The 24,268-nt window shown below is 41.3% G+C and overlaps 1 protein-coding gene across 1 annotated transcript in view; it reads left to right on the top strand.

Annotated features, from left to right (window-relative positions):
• Sumf1 (sulfatase modifying factor 1) overlaps positions 1-23,869 on the top strand; it is a 78,571-nt gene extending 54,702 nt beyond the window's left edge. The window contains exons 8-9 of the mRNA NM_145937.3: positions 12,211-12,270; positions 22,304-23,869. Coding sequence (NP_666049.2) covers positions 12,211-12,270; positions 22,304-22,414 — 171 coding nt within the window. The 3' untranslated portion in view covers positions 22,415-23,869. The remainder of the gene's footprint in view (positions 1-12,210; positions 12,271-22,303) is intronic.
• The last annotated feature ends 399 nt before the right edge of the window (positions 23,870-24,268 follow it).

Here is a 24,268-nt window from a genome sequence, read left to right as displayed (position 1 = left end):
CAGCACTGGGCGCTTAGCACTTACGCATTTTCAGACTGTCCAAATAAAATCACAGAAATCTTTAAGTAGTTCTTTGAAAATAATGTCGAAGTTAAAATGCCATTTGGTATAAGCTAATTGTTATATTCTCCCTTAAGTTGTTGATGAAGTATCAGGCAGAGCACTGGGGTTGCATGAGAATGTGTTGAGTCCCTAGGAAAATGGAATGGTTCATCATTTCCACTTTAAGGGATGCTTAGAACCCTATCTGACCTGGCTTGCAGGACCAGGGCTTTCACAGTCTTATTCTGAGAAGTAGAAGTGATGGACTTTGGAGCAGGTTGTTAAGTCAGTGTAGCTGGTACCCTGTGATTTCCATGGTTCATTTGGGTTCAACTGGAAGTCACCTTTCTTTAAGATGTATGCATCATGGGCTGGAGAGATGGCTCAGTGGTTAGGAGCACTGACTGCTCTTCCCAAGGTCTTGAATTCAATTCCCAGCAACCACATGGTGGCTCACAACCATCTGTAATTGGATCTGATGCCCTCTTCTGGTATGTCTGAAGACAGGTACAGTGTACTCATATAAATCAGATAAATCTTTTAGAAAAGGATGTATGTATTGTTTACAATGACAGAAACTCATTTCTATACATGTTAGTGCAAATCTATTAGGATTGGGTACACCTGGATGTACAGGATCAGCCCAGCTTTCTGAGCATGAAGGAGCACCTATACCTTAGGAGACACTGTCACAGAACAGTGTACTGCTTTCGTTAGACAATGGAAAAGCAGTTGCCTTGGTACAGATATCCATGTGACTTGTTTTCTTTCAGCAATGGCTGGAAAATGCCTCTGTATTTAGGCTGACTGGTTTTTAGCACTTAGACTCTTCATATCCTTAATTTTTAAAATTACCGCTCATTTACCAGAGTTGCGTTGAAACCATTGAATGAGGCATTTAAAAGAAGATTGTAGTTGCTTTTCTGGCATCTTTGGAAGAATGGATACACGGTTTCTCTGGAGACAGTGAGAGTGTGGTATGGTAAAGGCACCGTCTAAGAGCATAGCTCCCATGGAATGGAAGTGGAGGCAGGGCCTCCGAGGCCTCTCTGAAGCACTTGAACTTAACAGATGAAGGACCTCAAGATCAAGAGTGAGGGTCAGAGCTCTGTGGTCCCAGGTTCAGGTCCTTGCAGTACTGCCCTGACTTCTGTCTAGCTCATCCTGCAGATGTCTCTGGCTACTTTGCAGTGTGTTTAAGACCAAATTGACTTTGTGCAGAAGTAAGATTTTAAAGTGATCCTTTCCATCTTTTGTTTGTTGGTTTGTTTCTGAGCTTTACTCCCCTTGTTTGCCAAATCCCAAATCACTGGCGGACAGTTACTCCACAGATATTTAAGTGTAGAGTGGTTGCCATGGAGTCAGTACATGTCTATTGACATCCCCAGTCTCAGATGTGAACGCTCATGGTGAAGTGCTGAACAGAGCAAAGCCCTTGCTGACAGGGGGCCTGCGTTATGCTACCAGAAATACAGGTAGAATGAGGTGGCAAATGCTAGTATGTCTTTTTTTTTTTTCTGTTTCTTGTAGCTGCCTCTTCTTCCTTTTCCTCTTTTTTCTCTCCTCTCCCTTTCACTTCTCCCTTTCCTTTTCCTTGCTTTTTTCTTTCTTTTTTTTTTTTTTTTTTTTTTTTTTTTTTTTTGTTTGCTGATGGGGAGGGAGTCGTATTATATATCCCCATGTGGCCATAAACTTGCTGTGTTACAGGCTGGTCCGGCACTTGAAAGCTTCCTGCCCTGTCTCTGCTGTTATTACAGACGTGGGTCATCACACCTGGATCTGATGCCGCTTCTGACATCAATGTGTATACATGTAGACATGTTTTCTCCTGGCAGGAAGCACGTGCTATTTTACTACAGCAGTTCTCCAACACCAGTGATCTTAGCTCAGGAGTTCTGATGTCCTGGTGTTAGCCGAGAGCCCAAAAATTAAGATCTTAGTCTTATAAGACGAAGTCCCCATTCCAGACACTAGCCTGAAATAGGGCAGTCAGATGACTTCCCCGGCCCCTGTGTATTCATTCATTCCCATAACCACTTTCTCTAGTTTTTCATATATAAAATGTTTGAGGCTAGCCTGGAATATAGTGAGCCTTTCTCACTCACCCCCCCCCCCCAAAAAAAAACCCAGTGGGGATGTGGGACAGGTGAAGCTAATCAGTGTCCTTTAAAATCAGTGACCCAGTCACTCATGGTTCTTCATGAGTTGTAGGCCTTTTCCTGAAAAGACTCTGGAAAGGAAGGCGTATGTGCCTCAGCTGGAACAGCTGAGTCATTTGTGGCAAAAATACGATGCTATATGAGGTAGCCCACACAGACCACCTGACGGCCTGGGCTTGAACCCTGACCCCGACCTGCCTCTGACCTTGGTAGGCTTCTCACCTTGTCTCGTCCTTAATTCTTTATTTGAAAAAAAATGGGGCAAATGACTGAGGGTCTGCACATGCCTGTGCTGGCATGATTGTTAATAGTTAATAAAGCCTTTGTTTTTTAAACATTTATTTAAACGATACATTATAAGGTTACCTTATAATAATGATAATAATTGAACTTATTACAGTGACTGGCCGTTTTACAGATGTAAGACATAAGGCAGTACTTACATATAGTGTGTATGTGATAAGTATCAGCCTCTAGGTTTACTTGCATGCTCCTTATTCTGTGAGTAGAATTAGTGTGTTTAATACCATATTTTATGCATGATCCCAGAAGCAAAAATTGTAGGTTTTTAGACAATGGAGTGCCATCCATCCTGGTGTGAGCAACTTGGATGAAGTTTCAAGGATTCTCTTCCCTTTTGACCTAGCATGAGTAGAACAAACAGAACGAAGGAAATGGCTCTTCTCCTTCACCTCAAAAGCAGGGGGCACTGCTTGAATTCGCCACTGCAGGAGTCTGTGCTTCTCTAATGAGAACCTGGGAAGCTGTTCATTTGGTTTGTGTTTCTCACATAGGCTGTGCTCCTAATTTGAACTTCCCTCTACCTTTGACCTTCCTCTGCCATCACCTTCCCCTTCCTCTTTTAATGCAATAATTAAACTTCTTTCTCTCTTGTTCTCTCTCCTCCTTTCCTCCTTCCCCCTTCCCCCTTTCCCCCTTTCCTTCTTTCTTTCCTTCTTTTCTTTTCTTTTCTTTTCTTTTCTTTTCTTTTCTTTTCTTTCCTTTCCTTTCCTTTCCTTTCCTTTCCTTTCCTTTCCTTTCTTTCTTTCTTTCTTTCTTTCTTTCTTTCTTTCTTTCTTTCTTGCCTCTGCCTCCCAAGTGCTGAGATTAAAGGCATTTACCACCATGCCCAGCTAGGGTACACTTTTCATTGATTCTTTCCTAGGGAATAAATAACATTTCACCTAATTCAAAAAGCTTTATTCTCAGTAGTGCTTTTATGTACTTACTCTTAAAATTCCCTTTCACGTGAATACTGAGCATAAAAGAATTATTGGGACATCTTATTTTGTACCTTGGGAAGAGATTCTGTGACATCTCGAAGATGGTTGATTGCTTAGAGGCAAGGTCAGTTTGAGGGTCCATGGTGTTCTGATGGCGTGGACTCTATGACTGCACAGCCCTCTCTGCTCAATAGCTGTGAGCCTAGGACAAGGCAAACATGTCATTACTCTCAGGCTTCCAATTTCCTTATCCTTAAAATAATACTTCCTGTTTTCAGGTTCATCTTTGGGAATCAGATGGCATAAAAAGGCAGTAATTGTGATGTAGAACAATGTTTTACATTATGGGATGTTTGAAAGCAGAGTGCCTTTCTTTAAAGGGGGTTGGGGAGCGGCAGATTTGATGATCAGCACCCATCACTCCCGCTCTCAGGATGCTGCAATATCCTGGCTTACAGTAGTGGTACTTTGCCTAATAATAGAAGATGGCAGAAGTGGCTGAAGAAACTTGTAGGAACGGTGAGCAGAACCTGTCTTAGTCACACCCATGATGCCCCTATTGCTGTGTTAGTATGCAGGCATGGATGATGTTTTTGTTGCCCTGGGCTGCTGGAACCTTGCCTATGGAGTCCATGTCATCTGCCAGCTGGAAGGCTTGCCTAGAAGTCAAGTGTGCCAGGGAACCCAGCACACAGTTAACCAGGGCAAGGGCAACTTAACTCCCAATTCTTAGCACTCAACCGAGTTCACTTCTCAAGGTTGTAGAGAATAAAATCTCTCCCTTTAATCTGCATTCCTCTGCATTTAAAGTTCGAAGGAAGTCTTTGATGACCAATATTTGGGGTCCTAGAAGACATAGTCTTTCTTTTCATTTATTTTAGTTTAAACACTTGTGTTCTTTGACTTTAAAAGTGTTTTTGTTTATAGAAAATTCCAAACATATAAAAGTAGAAACAAATCCTCTGCTGAGCCTCTGTGCTCTGCAGTCAGCTTCACTATCAGGTCACAGTGGACCTGGCTGTCTCCGTGCTTGTTCCTTCTTGTCCCCAGTGATGTGTAGGAGGCCCAGAAGCCTGTTGTCCGTGTGTTTGAAGAGACCTCTTCAGTAATTGCTTCAGATTTTGCGTTTTCCTGAAAACGGCTTAGTCTTCTACTGCCTTACAGCTTACGCTGACTTTCATCATTATATGTTTTTTTTCCCCACTCAAAAACCCCAATTGTGGCTGGACATTCATACCTCCCAGCACTTGAAACACAGAGGTAGCCAGATCTCTATGAACGTGAGGCATCCTGGCCTAGATAGGGACTTCCAGGCCAGCCAGGTCTCCCCTGGTGCGACCCAGGCTCAAAACAAGCAAATAAACAAGCAAGTACTCCCCAGATTACCTTGGTATAATTGATATTTATATGCAACAAGCCACATATATTTGAAGTATTCATTTTAGTTCAGTTTGATAATTGTCCATGAAATAATCCCAATCAGAATAGTGACTATAGGAGTCATCTTGTGTCACCTTGTAACCTCTGTGTCTCATGCCTCAGAAATTTGTGATCCTCTTTCTAGAAAGCACAGATTCTGTGGAATTGATTTCAGTTTTAGATAAATGGAATTATATATTATGCATTCTATTTTGTCTCGCTTTTTTTTTCATAATGCCAGCCTTTTACCTATTCTACAGATGTTATTGGGCTCCCACCAGGTACCATTTTGAAAGCTATAAAGGCCTGTTAGGAGGCTATTATAGTTGGTTCTGCTGACAAATGATGGTAGTTTGAATCAGAGAGGTTGCCATGGAGATGATGAGCTGCCATTCATTAGAACTCTCCTTTGGAGGTAAAGCTAATTGGACTACTTGGATGTAAGGATGAAAGAGAGGGAGGAATTCAGATCATCTCCCAGGATTGGGAGATATTTTGAGATAGTCACAAAACTGCTGTTTAAATATTTTTAAAAGCAAAGAATAGCTTCCCTTGTCCAATAGAAAATTATGAATTTCAGTTTTTCTCTCTGGTGTTGGGATATGATTTGAATTAGGCTAGCAGAAAGACCTTAGGAAGAAGGGGAATATTTTTGGATTTTTTTCAATGTATATTGAAGTGACATTAATTCTGCTATCTTTGACCCACAGGTTTCTGTTTTCATTTTAGTGATAAAAAGATCAATTCAACCAAGTCTGATGCCATTGTTGAGTCAGACTGTACTTTGTGATGGTACTTTAGCTATGGTAATTTTATTAGAGTATAAAACAGCCTGTCTTCAGTCTACAAGTATTATTAACATACCATGAATTTTATTAGGACTTGGACAACTCTACTTGGGAATTGAGCATTAGACAAACTAGATCAAATGTTCTCTGTGGATTTGAATGTGAAGTTATGCACTACCAGGGCTATTAAGTTCATGAGTACCTTTGGGAAATCTGAGTTAGTTATAAATTAATAATATGAAGTAACATCAGCATGACACAGATCTCCTGTCATTTGTTTAATGTGTTCTACACATTATCTCCTTCAGTCCCTACATCTGTCCAGAGAAGCTGGGATGGTTATTATTTCTGTTTTTCAAAGGAGGAACCTGGGGGCATAGAGGGGTGGCATAACTATCTCAAAGGCTCATTCAGTGTCAGGAGCAGGATTTGAACCTAGTTTGATTGAACCCTTGGTTTTCATCCTAAGCTAACATTTGAGGTGAATCTTGAGTTTAATGAATAGCTGGGAGTAGACGTGTTAGGCAGAGAGAGTAAGTGTTCCTGGGCGGCTGATGAGAAGTGCTATCTGTGAGTAGGAAGAACGCAGGGCTTCTAGGCAGCTCTCTGGGTTAGCTGAGCAGATACTTCACGGAGAGATCTATGAGGCCATTTAAAGGAGTCCTTGACATTTTGAATAGTTTCATAATCCCTCTTTTTAGTTTCTTAGAGGCAAAAAAGCTCATATCGTAAATATGTGTACATGGTATGGTGTGGCTGATATCAAAGACATTTTCTAATTTCAAACAACTTGTATCGTGATCTCCACTGCTTCTCCCCTTTCTCTTAGGCCTTGATTTCCATTATGATCGAAAAGAGAAGTCTGCAGTGGTTGTAAACTGCCTGATCTTCCCTGCACTGCCCACACTCTGCAATGGCTTTGGGGCTGTAGGCCAGGATTTGAGCACCACTGGAGTGCTCCCACACGCTCCATATTTGTACATGTGACATTTTCAGTGTCATGGCAGATCTTTTTCTTAGAGTCTCATTCATTTATTTTTTTAATTATTTGTACTTTGTTTTGCAATGTTTTTATTAGGATGCATCAATTATACACAATAGTAGTTTATATAATAATTATAGTATTATAATATTTTCATCCACATCTAGAATTATCTTTTTCACCTCATTGCCTTCTTATCCTGATCCCAATCATTCTGATTCCCATAGCCCCATAACTAGTCCTGTGTGTGTGTGTTTGTGTGTGTGTGTGTGTGTGTGTGTGTGTGTGTGTGTGTGTCTCCATCTGTCCATCCTAGTGAGTTTCATTAGGGTTGCTTATTGAGTTATGGGTGAGGGGTTTTTTGGAAGATTGTGGGTACTCTCTAGAAACTCATAATTATTTTCTGCGTTGACTGCATTGTGCTCTGCAGTACTGGCTTGTTTATAACAAGATGATTCTAAGTGCCAGATTCCCTTTCTTTCCCCGGCTAGGTGTGCATCTTTCTTTTCCAGCTATGTTCTCAGCGATCTCAGGGATCCACACTGCACTAAGAAAAACACAATGAAAAATACATTTAAGATTCCTAATGAACTATATCTGATTGTATGCAGGAGCTCCTTATTAAGCCGGAGAGTTTTAGTTCGTACTGCACTGAATCTGTTCCTCCGTTTTTTACGAAAAGAGTTTGAGAAGGAGCTCATGATTAGCAGTTTTAGAGCCTCATACTCCTGCCACTTAACCTCTGTTTTCTTTCTTCTTCAAGCAATATTACAAATACTTGTTTAATGACTCCGCTTGGTGGCATTTCAAGTTTTCTGTTTTGAAAATGTTCAGATATAAATGAAAACAGAGATCCACAGCTCAGGCTATTAACTCTGTCAATATGGTTCATTCAGAGGTGGGACTAACCAATAGTGAATGTGTGTCTGTGTGTACCTCTACATGTGTAAGATAAATTTTTTACTAAGTTTCTTTTTATCATACTGAGTGGCTATAATCCTATTTTAAATTTAAAATTTGATTCTGTCATACAACATACTGTATTATGAACTAGTGATTTTCTTAGTGTAGTGTGGGTCCATGAGATCCTCGGAGGATAACACAGTTGGAAAAGAAAGATGCACACCTAGTTGAGAAGAGCAGAGAGAATCTGCCACATAGGACCATCACCTGAAGTTCATGAAGGCAGACTGAAACTGCCAATCTGTCACTGCTTCCAGCTCTGAAAATGTGGATTCCTATAGACAGGACAAGTGCCCTTCATCCCTGAGCCTAGAGCACACGTGCTCTGGAGTCAGGCTAAAGGATGGATGGATGGATGGATGGTCCAAGGGAGGTAGCAGCAGCTGTAGATCAGCTTGGTCTTCTTCTATCAGTGTTCAGATCATGAAAACACTACAATCCTTCTTGCTCTTTTGTCCTCCAGGCCTCCCAGGAAATGTCTCTCATAGCTCCCCTTAACCAAAAGCCAGAAGGAATAGAATTCTGGGAATACAGTTGAGTAGAGCTGAGGCAGCACATTGTAAAGCTTCTCCATTTTAATAATTATACAGTCTAGTATAATCAAATACCTTTATATTATTCTAAAAATATATTAGACTTTATTATTATAATATATAATCATAAAATAATATATTTCCAAGCGCTATGTGATTTTTACCTAAAACCTTTAGTATGTGCCTAGAAAAGGTAGAAGTTTTAAGTAATACTTTTAATTCTTTGAGGAGAGGTGGGTCTTGAGAACTCTTCCTTGATCTGTTATGGAATTTTGACTGATTTGATCCTGTGAAACTGAGCAGATACTTGCAACAACCATGTCCTTCCCAGAAGTCAGCTCTCCTACTCATTTGCTAGCTCTTACTTCTTTCCACCCCTCTTCTATGGCATTTCTTGAGCCTTGGATGTTGGCAAGCTGATATAGATGACACATCCATAGAGTTATTCGTCCTATGAACTTTGACCAGTTATGAGTCTTACATAAGAATCTTCTCTGACCAAAGATGAGAACAACACAAATCCATATGTGTAAGCATAAATATTTAGAAGGCAGTGTGACAGTATAGCCACTTAGCAAAACAAAATCAATAGGCTTCCCTTAAGGCCATGGATTTCTCAGTAATGGAGTTTTGACCAAGTATAAAATTCTTCCTGTGGAGCTGGGTTCATATCCAATCAGAACGCAGCTGGTTACTCCTGTAACCATCACTCCACTGTTGGACGAATGGGCACATCTTGCCAGCATGTCAATATTGTAGCATTCAGGGTTCTGCACTAGGTAGTGATGTTTCTGTGATGTTTCTGTTACTGTGTAGGCTAGCCATCTAGGAGAGAGTTTACTGGTCAGTTTGAGATTGATTTCTCTATGTACTGACCCAAAATGAGTAGTGTCTTCAGCAATAGGCTCTAATCGCTTAAAGATAGAACGACATCACCACTAACCCATTTATTTCTTTTGTTTGTATGTTTATGTGTGGGCATCTGTGTGTTTGTGTGCACACACATCTGTGTGCCAGTTTGTATCAGGAAGTCAGAAGTCAACTTGCATGAGTTAGTTCTCTCCTTCTTTCATGTATAGGTCTTGTGGATAGAAATTAGCTCATAACACTTGTGACAAGCCCTATAACACCTGAATCATCTCACCCACCCAAATTAGTACCTTTTTAAGGCTCTGTTGAATGTGAGTTTTTAGGGTCACTATTTTAGACACTTTGTCCTCTTAGTAATTTTCCTGCCCTTTTGGCAAAGTGGTAAGCATTTTCATAGCAAAACCAGTCTCATATATAGCAAGTAGCTGAGCAGGTTCTAGGTCCAGGGCTGTGTTGGCTGCTGCAGCTGGATTAGCCTGCAGTGGCTGTTAGTGCTGCACTGCCGTGAAGAGTGACACAGTTTTCAACTGCAACTTTATGTCATTGGAGTAGCAGAGAGGGAACATTAGTGTTAACATCTTCCCATTGGTGAATGACCCACTTCTTACATGTATTTTGACAAAACAAAATTAGTCTTATATTCTAGCACATACTGTGATAGTTGTGTTGAGAACCGAATTGGCATGAACCTCTGGACTGACAGAATGTGGACAACCTCCAAAAGCAGCACATGCAGGGATTTCCAAGCAAAAAAGAGTCGTAAGCGATGTGGTCATCTTATAGGGTAGACGTGTAATTATACATGCTTGCAGTGAATTCCTCCTCTTTTCCCATCTTCTTTTATGTGTATGAATGCTTGCTTGCATATGTTGGTGTAGCATGAGATTGTAGTACCCACAGAGGCCAGAAGAAGGCCTCTAGTCCCCTGAGACTGAGGTTCCAGTTGTGAGCTGCCTTGTGGGTGCTGTGAATTGAACCTGGGTCCTCTGGAAGAGTCACCAATGCTTTTAACAGCTGAGCTGTCTCTCTAGCCCCAAGTGCCTTCCTTTTGTACATTGATAAACTCACCCAGTAATTCTGGTCTAGTTCTAGATGTTCCTGAAGAGAAAGCTGTGATTCGAGCCTTTATTTTCACTGGTAGACTTTACATTTTCAGCATGCCAATTATAACAGTAATATTATCAATGTGTCTAAGTGTTTTAGGGTCATAGGTATACCCTGAACTTGCAAAGGAATTATGTAGAGTCAGGAACTGAGTGTATAAAATACCTTGAAAGATACCTGCCCTTCTATCCACTGTGACAAGACTAGCATGATAGTGTACTGCCCCTCTTTGAGAGTGTGGTGGGCATAGTCCTTTTACCTTTCGTCTTTTAATCAATAGTCTTTGACAAATATGTTTTTAGCTAGAAATGGGAAAATGAAGCCAGGAGGAGGATTGTGCCCGGGCGTCTCTTATTTTCAGTAAACAGAGCAGATGGCTGTGTGATTAGTTTCCCTTTTGAACAACAAAGGAAAAACAAATCGTTCCCACCCCCACTCCCCAGCTCTGGCTTATGGGAGTTTCTTGGCGCTTCTTATATGCCTTTTGGAGAACACACTTGATGTTGAGACTTTTATCTTGGCAGCTGAAGCGCCAGGATTTTTATCTCCATTGCCCTTTTATCAGAACTTCTTTCTAGAAGAAACAGACATACCTTTTGGCTGCTCTGCCTGTGTCTTTGTTCTCTTTACTGTTCCTTCTTGCCAGCATTAAGCTCTCTCCAACTCCCTGCCTTTCTGGTTTCTAAGGGGAATGAAGGCCGAGAGCTTCAGAGCACTGGTCCTGGAGCAAAGCCTGGCTCTGAGTCTTCACTCTTCACTTTTCCTTTCTCCAAAGGGGTTATTGATGGTGTAATACAAGATACTTACAACAATGCCTTGTTCCAAACGGCACTAAATCTAAAGTATTTTATTTTTAAAGAAAACTGTTTTGTTTCTGAATTACATTGACAGTTACATGGTTCTGAAACTGTGTAAGGGAATCCTGGGTGATGCACAGTCAATTATTAGCCAGCAACAATACAGCTCACCCTTGCTATCTGAATGAATAAGTTCAGTAATAATAAGGGTAAATCTGAATATCAGGGCGGTGAGGCAGGAGTTGCTGCCATGCAGTTTATGGCATGTACGCAAAAAAATACAATTGGGAGATTAAAGGTAGATAGCTTTCTGTCATCACTGTCTTCATGCAGAGGCAGGAACTTTTTTTTTCCATTTTTATTAGGTATTTAGCTCATTTACATTTCCAATGCTAAACCAAAAGTCCCCCATACCCAGCCCCCCAATCCCCTACCCACCCACTCCCCCTTTTTGGCCCTGGCGTTCCCCTGTACTGGGGCATATAAAGTTTGCAAGTCCAATGGGCCTCTCTTTGCAGTGATGGCCGACTAGGCAATCTTTTGATACATATATGCAGCTAGAGACAAGAGCTCCGGGGTACTGCTTAGTTCATATTGTTGTTCCACCTATAGGGTTGCAGTTCCCTTTAGTTCCTTGGGTGCTTTCTCTAGTTCCTCCATTGGGGGCCCTGTGGTCCATTCAATAGCTGACTGTGAGCATCCACTTCTGTGTTTGCTAGGCCCTGGCATAGTCTCACAAGAGACAGCTATATCTGGGTCCTTTCAGCAAAATCTTGCTAGTGTATGCAATGGTGTCAGCGTTTGGAAGCTGATCATGGCATGGATCTCTGGATATGGCAATCACTAGATGGTCCATCCTTTCGTCACACTTCCAAATTTTGTCTCTGTAACTCCTTCCATGGGTGTTTTGTTTCCTATTCTAAGAAGGGGCAAAGTGTCCACACTTTGGTCTTCGTTCTCTTGAGTTTAATGTGTTTAGCAAATTGTATCTTATATCTTGGGTATCCTAAGTTTCTGGGCTAATATCCACTTCTCAGTGAGTACATATTGTGAGAGTTCCTTTGTGATTGGGTTACCTCACTCAGGATGATGCCCTCCAGGTCCATCAGAGGCAGGAACTTGAGGTAGATTGTAGAAAGTTGGTAGTTGGACATTTAGGGTCATGGGTATTCAGAAGGGTGTGAGAACATGTACAGTGTCCAGGACAGAGACACATGGAGAGTCTGGGTAGCCACGGGATGACTGCTTCTGTCAAATTGGACTCCTTTCCATTCTGTGAGGAGCATTCATGTTGTCCAGACTAACAAATGATTTTTCTCTTCATCCACAGAAGGGTCCCACTTCTGGGAAAGACCGAGTGAAGAAGGGTGGATCCTACATGTGCCATAAGGTCAGTCCAACTCTGTCGAGCTGTTCTTGTGGGTCACAAACTCATTGTAACATACTGCCCCAAATGAGGAAAAGTGGCCCAGGGGACCGTAAGAGGAGAAACGGCTGTGAACTGCGTCCTGTGGAGCAGATTAGCTGCTGTCTCTTGCACTGTCGAGAGACTTCTTCCTGTTGGCCTGTGAAACAGGTTGGGCCATCTGCCTCTTCCATGCTCAAGTCTAGGACCACACCCTTAATTTCAAATGTCTGTCTATTTCTGAGTTCTCTGTTGAGATTCAAGCTAAAGTTATAAATGGAGGGTAGTTTGTGGTTTACCAAAATGGAAGCACCCAAGTGTGTCAGGTGTAAACGTGCATTTTTGCTCCGTGAGCTGTGATTTCAGAGTCCAACCTGGCAATTCTTGGTTAGGCTGAGTGATCGGCGCCTCACAAGTAACCTTCATAAGGAATTTGGAAATAGAACCTGACCTTTCTTTTTTGTCTGTTTGAGTCATGCATTTTCTGTGCCTTGAGCACTCAGCATCTGTCTTCTGGCTCTGTACTAAGAAGCATTTTGCAGTTTATTATTACCAAGGATCTTTGCTTGGTAACTGACTCAGTCCTAGAGATTTCAAACCATCTACAGTGGTTACTACAATTAAGTTACTAATTTGTAGTAGAGACATTAGCGAACTTTAACTCTGTCCTAATTCAGTGGCCCTCAAACTTTATCTTACTTCAGAATCATCATATGTACGAGATAATGCCTGGCTTTTCACGTCTGCCACTATCTGGTTAGATCTTTCTGCTGTATAGCCTGGATAGCAGGATGTTTTAAAGCTCTGCAAGTATTGAAAACACACAGCAAAGTTTGGTAATGGCCTGAAGAAACTCTAGCAGACATACACGGGTGAGTTTGTAGGTGTGTGTTTTCTACAAGTTTCTTAGTTCAGAATCCTTGGCCATGTGATTCAGGAGGGAGGACGTTCATTCAGTTCAACTCAATTCTTGTTTCAAACGTACATTAAACTGGGCATGGCGGCACACACCTTCAACATCATCCATCATCCTTCAGGAGACAGAGGCAGATGGAGCTCTGTGAGTTCAAAGTCAGACGGGGCTAGCCAGCTGGGACCTTGTCTTAAAAAACTGATTTTTTTTTAAAGGAGAACATAGCTGCATTAATATAAGATGTAGATAAGTTTAACTTTATGGAGTCCTAATTAATTAATTAATTAAAAATTTTGAGTAAGGGGCTTGGTATGCTAGGCAAGCTAGTCTCCACCTCCCCAAGCAAAGCATTCTTTCTGCCTGAAACCCCCATAAATGGGAGTACAGACATGATCTACCTTACAGGGCTCATGTCTCATGCTGTTTGTCAGTTTGTTTGCTTGCCTGCCTGCCTACCTACCTACCTACCTACCTACCTACCTACCTACCTACCTGCCTGCCTCCCTCCCTCTATCCCTCCCTCCTTCCTTCCCTCCTCCTCCTCCTCCCCCTCCTCCTCCTCTTCCTCCTCCTCCTCCTTCTTCTTCTCCTTCTTCTTCTTCTTCTTCTTCTTCTTCTTCTTCTTCTTCTTCTTCTTCTTCTTCTTCTTCTTCTTCTTCTTCTCTCTCTCTCTCTCTCTCTCTCTCTCTCTCTCTCTCTCTCTCTCTCTCTTTGAGATGGGGTCTCACTGTATATCTCTGGCTTGTCTGGAACATACAACATAGATCAGGCTGTCCTTGAAGTCACAAGGATCCACACACCTCTGCCTTCTTAGTGCTGAGATTAAAGGTCTGTGCCATCATGCCCAGCCCCTCATGTCCCATAGGAAATAAACAATTTTTTGAAATTAAGTATTGAGCTACTGTAGTTGTTATATTTCATACCACATTAAGGATATTCAAAGTTTTTAAACATCAATGAAATAGATTTTGCTACATGCTTTTTGTACATCTGTTGAAACAGTGTTCTTTTCCTTTTTAGTCAGTTAATACAGTATAATATGATAACGTACAATGATTGATTTCCATTTGCCTGGTTTTGTTTGTTAGTTTGTTTATGTATTTATTCTTGACTCAGTGTCTCACTATGTAGCCAAGACTAAGTTTGAAGCCCTGTGGACCCCAGACTCTCACATTAGCACCAGACCATGTCCAGCTTGACCATGTCTCACCTCTGAGCCATCACTGCGCTCTCGCTGACTGTTTCACTGAGTCATGATATGCTGTCTGTGTTATAAAGTTTAGACTCAGTTTTCTAGAATGTTGAGAACTTTTACATATAGTTAATGATAAGTAGAACCTTTTTGTTGTTCCTAGTAATTTTTGTGTGCTTTTGGTATGTTGCTGTGTTCATAAATTTAACTGCAAAGTAGTCTTGAATCTTAAGGTGTTTTTAAAAAATATTTAATATTAAAGAAGAGTTCATGTAAAATTAACGTCATTTCTTTCTGAAGTGCTTGGTAGAATTCCCTCTTAAAGACATTTGGACCTAGACTTGTGCATTTAGCCCACTTTTTCATTACTATAATGAAAACCCAAAACAATTACTTTTTTTAAAAAAAAGAGAGAGAGAGAGACTTGGGCTGGAGAGATGGCTTAGTGATTAAGAGCACTGACTGCTCTTCCAGAGGACCTAAGTTCAATTCCCAGCAACCACATGATGGCTCACAACCATCTGTAATGGGGTTCTATGTACTTTTCTGGTCTGTGTCTGAAGATAGCTACAGTGTACACATATAAGTAAAAATAAAATAAATCTTAAAAATAGTAGACTTTTTTGGCTTATGTTTTTAAGGCTCCAAAGTTGAGGAACATCATATGGTGCTTATATTCATGCTGGGTCCAGAGATTTTCTAAGGCATCATATGGGAAGTGATGGTGTGTGTGTGTGTGTGTGTGTGTGTGTGTGTGTGTGTGTGTGTAGTGTTTTGTGTGTGCACATTCATAATGATTGTTCTTACTCTTTGTATAAAGTCAATAAGATTCAAGCATAGTGACTCCACCCAAATGACTTTCTCTAATCCCAATCACCTTCCCCACAGCCCTCACCTCTAAACAACTTAAGGGTAGGCCTCACCCCTGTCAGAGCTTTCAGGGATATACTCAAATCATATGGAGATAAAATTTTCTTGTTTAATAGATGCTTGGCTTTGTAGATTATCTGTTTCTACTTGGGTACACTCTGGTAATTCTGTCTTTTAAATAATCAAATCTTTTATATGAATTTTTGAATTTATTATTTCAATCTCTGTTTTTTCATTCATTAGTTAAACCAATTATGTTTAATGAAATTATTAATATTATTGGGCTTGAATTAGGTCTCTGGAGGTTTTGTTTTTTTTCCTTTGCTTTATCTGTTCTTTTTTATTCTTTGTCTTTTTGGATTAAGGTGTTTGTATCACTTTATTTTGCTCTCCTTAGGCTTGTTATCTGTGACCCTATTTTAAAATGAGTGGCTGATGTAGAGCCATGTTAATGATTAACTTTTCCTAGTCAACCTGTAGAGTACATCTTGTGAACAGTAGAAGGACAAAACTGGATGAAATTAGAATTTTTCCAGAGAAAATGGCAATTCCAAAAATAAGTAAGAAGAATGAATATTATAATTAATTTTTAAAATATAAAGAATGTGGTGGCGCATGCCTTTAATCCCAGCTCTTGGGAGGCAGAGGCAGGCAGATTTCTGATTTTGAGGCCAGCCTTGTCTACAGAGTGAGTTCCAGGACAGCCAGGGCTACACAGAGAAACCCTGTATCGAAAAAAATCTAAATAAATAAATAGAAACATAAAGAATGTTATAAATTAATTTTTAAAATATTTGTTTTTATTTTATATGTTGAGTAATTTATCTACATATGTCTGTGTAAAACTTGTGTGTTGAATACCATTAGAGTTATAGAGAGTTATGAGCTACCATGTAGGTTCTGGAAATTGAACCCAGGGCCTTTAGAAAAGCAACCAATATCCTTAACCACTGAGCCATCTCTCCAGCCCTATATTAATATGTAAAATTCTCTGACTAGAAGGTAATATACTTTTGGTCATAAATCAAGGTCATTTTGCATTGTTAAAGTAAACTCTAATAATTATGTCTAGTTTTTTAAAAGAGAGTGATTTTGTTAATTAAGAAAATCTTGTGGGTATGTATGTGTGTTTATGTGTGTGTGTAGTATGGTGTTGTACCTACATGGATGTCTGCATACCACTTGTATTCTCAGTGCCATGGAGGCAAGAAGAGATCATTGGATCCCCTGGCACTAGAGTTACTAGTAGTTGTGAGCCACCATGTGGGTTCTTGGAATCAAACCTGGGTTCTCTGGGAATAAGTGCTTATAACTGCTGAGCCATCTCTCCAGACCCCTCATTCCTAGTTTTTAACAGTGTGACTAAGTTACAGGAAGGAGATGGAGACACGAAAGAGGTTTTGAGGTAGTACAGCAACCAGTTAAGAGCATAGGCTACCATTCCCTGATCTGCCGCTCACATGATGTGGCCTTAGGCACACCATTCATGTCTCTTGGCCTTGGGTTTTCCTCATGTGTGTAATGCACATGCTATTTATATCTTTCTCATAGGGTTATTGGAAGAATGCACAGAGTCAGTATATGTTGAGTTGAGGGAACAGTTCACATACTAAGTACTCAAGTATAGACTTTGGTTCTTGGTGTTGTTTGGTTGATACCTAACATTCCAATGTAGGATCTTCATTCCAGTTCTCAGTATCAGTGCTACCCTTCTACCAGAATGACAAAGGACTTGGTCTAGTGTCATTTGAAAGAGCAATGGTACGTCCTAGGTTCTGGTACCGGCTTCCTGAGACTGATTTCCTATGAGATACAACTGCCTTAAAAATGCCCTTTATCTGAGAAACAGTTTTCCTCTCATGGAAACCATATTTCTGTCCCACTTGAGTTGAAGCCTCCAGGGTGGTAGGTCATTATCTTAACTGGATTGGTTCCTGAGCTAAGAGCACATCCTTAGCACAGATACTGAGGTCACTTTTACAGAGTAATTAGCCATTTTGATGAAATCAGGCTGAAACAGGTCCCTCCTTCTACTCCCGTTCTTAATTAATAGAATGACCCATTTTCCAGCCACCCAAAGACCTAACTTCCTTTAAGAACCACTTTTCATGCTGAAAATAGAAGTAGAAATCTATAAAGAACAACCAGAACATTCATAACCAGGACATTTGCTCTTTAATTGTGTCTCATTAGTGACCCATTATTGAAGTTTAAGAGAACTACTTATTAATACATATTTTCTGAGTGAATGGATGTGTGTAAGTAGAATGATAGTAGCATGAATTGACTCTTTGCAAGTGCTGGGCCTGAGCTCTCAGCATGCTTGTGTGTGTGTGTGTGTGTGTGTGTGTGTGTGTGTGTGTGTGTACGGGCAAGAGCACATGCACCCTACCGCTTGGGGAAGTGCTTTACCACCAAGTGATGTGCCCATCCCCTCACCACGTGTATGGTGAGGCTTTCTTTTTTGGATTCAGATTTTCATAGTTATTTGGTTAATGGAAGGCCTCAGGCACTGCTGTGACCCAGTAGTAAAACCTTTAGTGGTTGCTGATTTTCTTGAAAGTGTTTTGGTATACAAACAAAACAATTTCATTGCATAAAATTCAGAAAAGAAATAAAATGAGAAAGATGGCAATGAAAAATCAGATATCTTATGTCTTGGAGAAAAGTATTAGATGGTATTCTGCCATGAGTTTCATATACTTTAATAAAGTATTTTTCAAAATTGAATTATTTTGTGTTATACTCCAGATTTTCAATTATGGTCATAATAACACTTTGTATATCACCAGTCGTTTTCTAGTGTCTTGTGTCATAGATGCAGAATCCTTTCAACACTGTTCTGAGCAGGCACTAAAAGGTCACCAGCGCTGCTGCAGCCTGGCTCCTGTAGCATACAGAATAATCCATGCAAGGAGCACGGCAGTCCCGTGCCTTAGCCTCAGCGCTGTCCTCCAGCTGTGCTTCAGCCAGCATGTAACCTGCTCCTGCCATCCAGGTAGCTCACGTGTACCCACAGCTGGAGCTGGAAGAGGTGTGTGTCATCTTCCCTGCAGACAACTCAGAATCTCAGAGGCCTGATCTAAGCGGGACAGTGATGCTCGTTTCTGTGAGGACAAGGCTCAGTGACAGAGTGTGTGTCCCCAAAGGAAAGCATTTGTACTGCTTGCTCTGCAGACTGGTTTGTTGGTTTCTTTGGGAGGGCTTTGTTTTGGTGTTTCCATTTTTGCCGTGCTGAGGATTGCTTGCTCGTGGTAGGCACGTGTCGAACAGTGAGCCCAGTCTCCAGGCCAAGACGAGTGTTCTTATGCACTTTTATGGCCGGCTTTATTTTATCAGTGAGGACAGATTCTGGAAGGCTCTGCCTAAGGTTAAATAACCACTGAGATTGGGGTTTTTTTCCTTGCTGGTCAAAAGATTAGCAAAATGTTTATTACAACTTTCACTTGTTCTGAGCCCAACCTCCTCAGACAGTGGACATGGTGGTGTGATTCTGGTTATTTCTCTGCTCACATAGCTTGCTTTTTACATTAACCATCTTTGGCTAATTTTCTCTGGAATTCCAGTTTTCCAGTTCTTTGGGCATCTCAACTCCTTCTCAGAGAGTCTTTTCCAAACCACCCTCTAAACAGCAGCCACTGTTGCTTACAGTTGTCCCTCCCCACTTTTCCTTTCTTCAGAGCTGACCACTGCTGGGAGCAGTGTTGAATGCTCCAGCCAGTTTGCAGTCTGACTCCTCCCTTTAAGTGGCAGCCCTCTGATAACAGGTTCCTTGTCTGTCTGCTCTGATTGCATTCCTCATGCCTGAAATTGCAGCTGCCATACTACAAGCACTCATATATTTAGTAGAACCTTGCCATGATGTGATCAGGCTATGTAGATTCTGCTGTTGTTTTGCCTAATTTTTGCCCTTTTTGTGCTTCTGGTACCACTCTTTAGCCCCGTAATCTGCCTGCCATCCTCCTTTACAAATTGCTAAGTAGGAAAGGAGATAAAATTTGAAATTTAAACAAAGACAGTATCTAGTAAAAAGAAGATTTGAAGTTTAATCTCAAAATAAATAAATAAATAAATAAATAAATAAATAAATTGCTGCTATTCAAAGTGTCCCCCAGGGGTTGATGAGGGATGGGAAGCTTGTTAGAAATGTACCCTGAGGACCACAGAAGCACCATGGAAGCAGATGTCTGGATGTCTGGGTATAGCCTAGGAGGGGTATTTGGACAACCTCTTCAGTCTGTTTGTCTGTCTCTCCCCCCTCCTCCTCTCTCTCCTCCCCTTTTTCTCTCTTCTTCTTCTTCTCTCGCTTTCTCTTTCTGTTTGTCTATATGTCTGTCTGTTCCCAGAGTATTAGTTACTTATCTTGTTGCTGTGATAAAATACCTTGGTTAAGGCAACCTAAGGGCCAGTGAGAAGATTGGTGGGTGGAAGGAAGTATATTCCAGGACTGATGAGTGTCATTGGATAACTGGAGTATGCAGCACACAAACAGAATAAATAACTTAAAAGCAGCTTATGAAAGAAAATGTTTATTTTGGCTAACAGTGCCATGGTAGTCTATCATGACATGGAAGTCATAATGCTTATAGCTTAAGGTAGCCAGTCACATTGTATCCATAGTCAGGAATCAGAGAGGAACAAGTGCTGGGGTCCAGCTAGCTTTCTTCTTTTTATGTAGTCTACAGCTGTAACATAGGGACCGATTCCACTGGTATTTAGGTTGGGTCTTCCCACATTTGTTAACCTGATCAAAATAATCCCTCACAGGCCTGGGCAAATGTTATTCTTTGGTGATTCTAGATCCTATCAAATTGACAGCGTTAATCATCACAAGTTCATTCTGAGAACCATGTGTGTCACCTAGGCCTTCCTAGAGACATTGACACACTGCAAGTGACCCTAATGACTAACTTAGCTCAAGGCTGTTGGTAAATTTTTGATGCATACTCATTGTTTTCTCATCTGTCTGTGGCCTCCAAGAAGCCAGGCCAGGACCACGCCTAGACCTGGGCATGTTCTCCTGGTGTATACAGTCAGGAGATGGGTGCTTGGTTGTTTTCATCGTGTGTGGCCCCTTCTCGGGATAAGACTGCCAGAGTATTCAGTGTGCCCCCACCCCCACCCTCCTTGAGCTTGACCTTGGCTGCAGTGTGGAATTCACTGCATGTGTGTGGTTTCCTAGAGGCGTCCTGTCATTTCTCAGCAGTCTGGTGCCTGTGCTGAGGATTCTCCTGTCTCCTCACACAGTTCCTGCCAGACATTGGGAAGCTTCTGTTGATGCCAATCACACAGATGCGGAGGCATCACCTTATTATTTCAAGCACATTCAAGCTTCATCTTCTGTCTGTCGACCTGAGATTGGGAGTACATTCTGTCCCTCACTCTCCACACGGAGAACTGGTTGCTATTGTTTTATTATCTATAGAAGATAGAGCATTATGCCTTCCTTTTTTTTTCCCCGTGGGGAAAATGCACCAGAGAATTTCCATGTCAGCCTCAAAGATAATTTTTATGGAGATTAGAAGCATCTGACTTTTTGTGAAAGAAAAGAAATAATAGGAATTTAAAAAAAATGTCTTGCATGCTGACCTATTTTTTTTCCCTTCCCACAAATTATCTCTTGTGTGTGAGTTCCCAACTTGTCCATGATTCTTTTTGAAGTGTCTTTTACCAGCTGGCAGCAGTGGGTTCAATGGGCTAAATCTTGGCTGACGCTCATGGCTTCCAGGATGACTAGTCTGTTCTTATTTCATGCTATTTTTGACCTGGAGAATGACCTTCGCAAGAGTTCCATGCATGGTTATTTTGGAATCTTGCAGGTTTAAGATGCTGTGCTAGTAGTCCACAGATACGTGTCCTGTATGTTTGTGTGGATGTGTGTGAGCAGGCTGTGTGTTAGTGGTAGAAGAAGACATGAAATGGACGGTACCCTTTGCACCAGAAGTCTAGACTTGCTAAGAAAGGAAGCACACTACAGTTTGTTCAGAGTGGAATCCTGCTTCCTTTAACACTTGTGTCACCTTCTGTAACTTGTTCCACTTGCCTGGGCGTTTACAATCAAAATAGCAGAGAAAAGTGCCTGATACCATGCTGAATATGTCCTAGGAAAGCAATGCCCATTTTGTGTGAGCATTTATTCTCTGCTCTTTCACAATTAGAATGAAGTAATCCAAACCCTAACGTATAGTGTTATTATTACTGTGATTTAAAATTCTGAGGTATTGGGAAGAAAGTGATTTTCCAACAGCTTTTCATATATTTTAAGTTCCTATGATAACTTTTTTTTGCCAGTATGTCTATTATCCCATGATATTTGGTTCTGTTATTAATCTTTTTGTTGCCATTTATATCTGTTCTTTTTTTTTTTTTTTTTTCCTTTGAGACAGGGTTTCTCTGTGCAGCCCTGGCTGTCCTGGAACTCCCTCTGTAGACCAGGCTGATCTCGAACTCAGAAATCCACCTGCCTCTGCCTCCCAAGTGCTGGGATTAAAGGTGTGTGCCACCACTGCCCAGCTATATCTCTTCTTATAATGTTAAAAATTGATATAATATGCCAAAAATTAGAAGCTGTGCATTAAAGGATAATGATTGTGAGTGTGTGCATGTTATAATCTCATGGGTCTTTTAGTCTTTTTTTTAGCATATGATTATATAGGTTAGATGATACTGCATGCACACACACACACACATACATACACAAACATGATTCTTACTTTATGGTAGCCTGCTGACTAGACAATCACATGGATAACCATGGAAGGTTACTGATATTTTGGGGGGTGTTATAAGTGGTGGTGGCCTTTCTGTCATATGTAGGTGCTACTTCTAAGGTAAAAGATACTGGCTGGCTGACTCTTTGAATATGCTCTGCTGTCTTTTGCCAAGCGTACAGCACACAGAATATCTTAAGAAGGCATTTCAGGAGCAGCTCTTCCTTCAGGTAGCTCTGAGTTCTCTGTACCAGGTATTTTTGTGAAGCTGTAACTAACGTAAGCCCTAAGCCAAGGGTTCCAGGATCTCTTACGGCATGTTATCTGTTATAGTCCTATTGCTATAGGTACCGCTGTGCAGCTCGAAGCCAGAACACACCAGATAGCTCTGCATCCAACCTGGGATTCCGATGTGCAGCCGACCACCTGCCCACCGCAGACTGACAGCCAAGAGGAGCTTTTCCAGATTCAAGAAGGCGTTTCTTACTCGCAGCTGGCCTCCCCTGGAAATCTGAACTGATCTCATGTAAAGTATTCCCATCTACGGAGGATTCCATGTCCACCCAGTGGCCAAAGGAACTGTCTCGCGTGACCAAATGGCTGGCGAGTGTCAGCACGTGTGCTTTATTGTGTGGTGTATCTTTGGGGATCATCGCCATGTTTTACTTTGAAAGCCTTTTGAAGAGGAGAGAGCCGAGAACCAGGAAGTCCTGGCCAGACTCTGCCACAGGGTCAGACCCTGGAGTCCAGCACCTTGTCTGCCTTGACCTCTGTCTCCTCATGAAATGAGGGATGGTCAACGTGATCTTTGAGGCTCTCTCCAACTCTATTTGAACTAGCAGATTCTATTCGAACTAGCAGAGTGTATTGTGATTGCATAGTGAGAATTTATGACAGATTATTTTTTAGCTATTTTTTTGCCATGTGTGAATCTTGAGTAATACTAATCATATAAGGCGAGAGTTATCTTACATATTATTTTCAGAAAAGGGTGGGGTTTGAGTCTTTTATATTCATACTGCACTTTGTTCTTTCAAGGAAATCAGTGTCTTTTACATTGTTGTGACAAATCCCATTGGGACAGCGAGGGGACACTTAAGTTTGGAGTTCTGAACACACAGGAATGCCTGTGGAGTGACTCTACTGTCCTTTTTCTTTTGACATTAAGTGCCTTTGGCTCAGAGGGACAGTTTGAAGCCTTGTTTCCCCTTTGCCCCCAAGCCTTCAAAGAATGTGAAATATGTACTAATTAGGGAAACCATTTAATTCTAGGTCTTTGGGTGTTGAGGTTTTGTCAGATGGTATGAATTGTATTGTAATGCTAAATCTGGTACCTGAAGGTCTAGGCCTGTGAGTGAATTCTCACATTTACAAGATTTTGTTGTGCAAACCTTGTTCCTTAATTTAAAACTATTGGTTAAATAAAATTGGCTACAGCCAATTACTGGAGGGATTAGAGGTAGGTGGGTTTTGAGTGTGGTTGGGTATGGAGAGAGAGAGGAGAGATCAAGGAGAGAAGCAGGAAGAAGAGGATAGGAGGAGCTGCCATGAAGAAGATGGACCATAAGCCTTTGTCCAGAGGAAACTCCCAAGTATCTGGGAACACCGCTGTGAGGCAACCAGGCCAGCAGTTAGAAAAGTAGATTAGGGGCTACCCCCAGTAATTGTCAAAGCCAAATAAAATATCCATAGTCTGAGTCTCATTTATTTGTAAGCCAGTTGGGGATAAGCTTATATTGGTACCACATGGGAGAAAAAGAACCAGGACCTTGAATAGACTCCATTCAGGGTGTGTGATATATTACACCAGAGAGATACGAGAAATCTGGTTGATTTTGCGATATCAGATGCTTTGAATCATGTACTATGTCAAATAAACTAGTACCTCCCGACTCAGACTTCACTTTTTCATTCTTTACTGGGACTCTCTTTCACATTCGCTCCTTTGTGCCTTTCTCTAAACCCATCATTTTTGTGCCTTTCTCCAAACCCATCATTTTGTAATGCTCCTGCGTTTTGCTCTCTAGAAAGAGGCTAGTTGATAACTTTGATATGTGGGTAGTTTGTAGCAGTTTTTATTCTCTAGAGCAAGGCCATTCTGCCAGGAACCCTGTTATACCCTTGCTACTTCTGGCCACAATACATGATACAAAGTCAAGGGCATTGCCTTGGTGAGCAGGTGCTTCCAAAGCCAGGAAAGCACTTTGTTCAGAGTAAAGGCTTTCAACTCAAGATTGTTGTTGCTAGCATCCACCCAGGTTTCCAGAGTCCTGAGTCCCTGAGCTGTTTTTCCCAAAG

This window comes from Mus musculus, chromosome 6 (assembly GCF_000001635.26).
Source record: "Mus musculus strain C57BL/6J chromosome 6, GRCm38.p6 C57BL/6J".
Lineage (NCBI taxonomy): Eukaryota > Metazoa > Chordata > Mammalia > Rodentia > Muridae > Mus > Mus musculus.
This window is presented reverse-complemented; position numbering and strand designations above follow the sequence as displayed.